This window comes from Phalaenopsis equestris, unplaced genomic scaffold, assembly GCF_001263595.1.
Source record: "Phalaenopsis equestris unplaced genomic scaffold, ASM126359v1 Scaffold000180, whole genome shotgun sequence".
NCBI classification, from domain to species: domain Eukaryota; kingdom Viridiplantae; phylum Streptophyta; class Magnoliopsida; order Asparagales; family Orchidaceae; genus Phalaenopsis; species Phalaenopsis equestris.
The window spans coordinates 1,404,994-1,408,181 of record NW_018164622.1 but is presented as its reverse complement, the minus strand read 5'-3'; the positions used below and the strand labels follow the sequence as shown (position 1 = coordinate 1,408,181).

Genomic DNA, 3,188 nt, shown 5'->3' with positions numbered 1-3,188 from the left:
AACAAGTTATCCTGCTATTTTTTTTCTTTGCCTCCTCATTTTACTACTTTTAACATCATGTTTCTGATTGAATTCTAGTTTGACTGTGTATGAAACTATATTGGAAGGTGCTGGGGTTATAGTTTTCTGTAAATTATGACGAGTTTATATCTGTTTTGTAATAGCCTGAATTATAACTTTTCTTTTCTTTTATTCAAACTATATATAGAGCTTGCTGTCTTTGGAGCCTCCATGGCTGGAGCAAGTGTGGGGTTTCTTTTCCACAATCGATACAAGGCTTCTATACTCTTAGGTGATGTAGGGTCATTGGGATTGGGTGGAGCACTTTCGGTGATGGCTGCTTGCACGGGGATGTTTTTTCCTTTATTTATATCCTCCAGTGTTTTTATTCTTGAAGGATTGTCTGTGGTACTTCAGGTATGATTTTGCAAACAAATACTTTCCCATGTAATTATTAACTGTTGCGGAAGAAAGCAAAAACCTTCACTACTAAATAAACCATCCAAGAACTTGGCAAAGAAGGTTTCGAAGGATGACATCAAATATTCTGTCGAAGTAATCGCTGCTGATGATTTTCTTTCCTACTTATATCCGCTTTAGTCTTTCTTACTTATTTATAAACCGTCCAAGATTTTTGTTTTCTTTTTTTCCTCTTCAGTTGTTTGCTTATTAATCTACTCGATTTCTATTGCCTGCTTATTAATCCATGGACCATTATAATTATTCTATAAATACTATTTGCCTGCTCATCAATCCATGGACTATTATAATTATTTTGTAATTGTTATTCATTGATTTTATATGTTCCTATTGAATGCTCTCATAGGATTATATAAATACTAGAGAAATATTGGAATGAAATAATCAACTATTTCTCTCCAATTCTTATCATGGGTTTGGAGTTTTGGCTTTTTCTCTTGATTTCCATTATAGCAGCATTCATTGGCATATTATCATAATATTTTGGCTTTTGTCGCGGCACTCTTTTCTTTTTCCTCTGTTGTTCTATAAATGAAGCTTTCATGGTTGCATTAGCACAGATATTTCCCGTTGTTGCGGCCTTCATTGCTTCATTATTGCAAATTGATTCTATTTTTATAGCCTTCATCACTGTATGTTAATCAATCAAGCTACACCCTTACATATTTCACACCTAAACTTTCATATTTACACACAGCATTCAAATCCTTAAAAAATAGCACTTTTATCACTTTTTAAAAGTGAATACACCTTTTCATGCATAAGTTTAAAACACCAAAGTGGTATGTATGTACAAGGTATGATAAAAATAAGATGTAAGCTTAGGTGTGATGTGATATATGTAATACATAAGAATTGTGTGCTACATATGTAAATTTTTCATTTATTGGAACTACTGAAAGGGGCGACAATCAAACAATTGGTAATCTGATAACAATGAAAAATATGAGTTGAGGTTTTATTGGAAACTTTTATACTTGAGTGAGAGTTGAAAAATGGATAAAAGAGGGTGTTTTTTGTAAATAGCTAATTTTTTAGTGCTATGCATGTATTTGTCCCATAGTAAAAGTGATGATGGCTACACCTGAACTAGTTTCATTGCATATTTGTTATTCTTCATCCACCATGAAAAATGTTGAACTATGAATTTTCTGAATCGAGAAGAACCTTTTGCATGTTTTCAGGTTATTGTTCTGAAAACTATAATTCGTCGAAAAGGGGTTGCCAGACTCGTCTCCCGTGTAGCCCCTCTGCACCAACAACTAAAGCTATTCGGATTAAAAGTACCCTTCATTGTCGCGAGTGCGTACGTTGTGTCGAGCTTCTTGGCTATATTTGCTGGATATGTTGGCTTAGTTTCGGCTTGAGTTATAGAGCTCCATTTCCACATCTTATGGTAGCACTCATATAGCAGAGGGCTCGCTACATAATCGGCTACATGATTGGCTACATAATCAGTCACAGGTGCGCTTGCAACTTTATTCATCTGTTGTTTTTCAAATTGATTTTTTTTGGCGAAAAAAAGCCTCATAATAATCATTTTTTGTAAGCAAATTATATGAAACTTGACTTATTCCTGAGTCCTGACCTTTTTGGATTATATTCATTATAAATCAAATTCATTTTTGTATGGGTATTTGCATACATACACCCATGTATTTGCATTTCTTAGCACTTAAATAAATTTTGCTTTTTGCATTCTTACCACGCAAATCTCACATATGACATAAAAAGTATCACTATTATAACTTTTAAATTGTGAAATATGCCCTTTTCATGCATAGGTAAGGTGGTCTGTATGTACAAAATGAAGTTTAGGTGTTAGATGTGTAAATACAAAAGTATTGAGTGTTATTTGTAAATCTTCCTTTTTTCAGTAACACAGCAGATCGAAGGCAAATGAATTTAGTGTTTATGTTACCTTAATGAAGTAGATTTATAACAATTTCCAAAAATTAATCTGGCATAATCAATACATTATTATGCATTTCTGTTGAGGCTATTAACTAATTTTTCTTATAGCTATTGTGGATTTGAATGAAAAGTTGCCTAGATTGTATTATTAATTGCATATGAATATGACATATAGTCCTCTACATCTTTTACTAATATAAAACTAGCCCTTTTTCTTATATATTTATTTTCCATTTTTGTTGTATTTAAATAATAAAAAATTTGAATATTTAGTGATTTGAATAGATAATAATAAACAAATTATTGAAAGAAAAGAGGAAATGTTATCCTATAACAAACAAAAAGCTATTTTTTTTATGAAAATATTCATTAAAATAGCCCTCAAATCCATCAAAAACAAATATTGAAGCAATATTGCATGAAAAAATTTACATAGAAAATTCATTTGAGCAAAACAAACTTCATAAAAAAGAAAAATGATATTTGATGAAAGTTCATACCAATATATCTCTACTAGTAGAAATATGTTGATCATCACATAACCAACCCCTAAAATTTTACATAACACTAATATTTAATATCTCAAAAAAACATCACTATCATTAGCTTTTTGAATGTGAAGTACATATTTTCTTGCATAGGTTTATGACACCAAAATGTTATAAATGTTAATAACTAACAACATTTTTTGCATACGTTCATGTGCATCTTTTCCCTTATAAAACCTCTTTTTTAAGAGTCTGTATTCAAGACATGTTAGTTAACATTTTTATTTCTTCTTTTATAATCCATTG

General features: G+C 30.9%; 1 protein-coding gene across 3 annotated transcripts in view; it reads left to right on the top strand.

Moving 5' to 3' along the window:
* The window catches only part of LOC110022325 (phospho-N-acetylmuramoyl-pentapeptide-transferase homolog), a 19,401-nt gene extending 17,333 nt beyond the window's left edge, over positions 1 to 2,068 (top strand). For 2 of the 3 annotated variants that reach the window (XM_020721202.1, XM_020721204.1), the window contains 2 exons: positions 209 to 417; positions 1,665 to 2,068. In XM_020721202.1, the coding sequence (XP_020576861.1) occupies positions 209 to 417; positions 1,665 to 1,847 (392 nt within the window). In that variant the 3' untranslated portion in view covers positions 1,848 to 2,068. The remainder of the gene's footprint in view (positions 1 to 208; positions 418 to 1,664) is intronic. The other variant, XM_020721203.1, reaches the window with a different exon arrangement.
* The last annotated feature ends 1,120 nt before the right edge of the window (positions 2,069 to 3,188 follow it).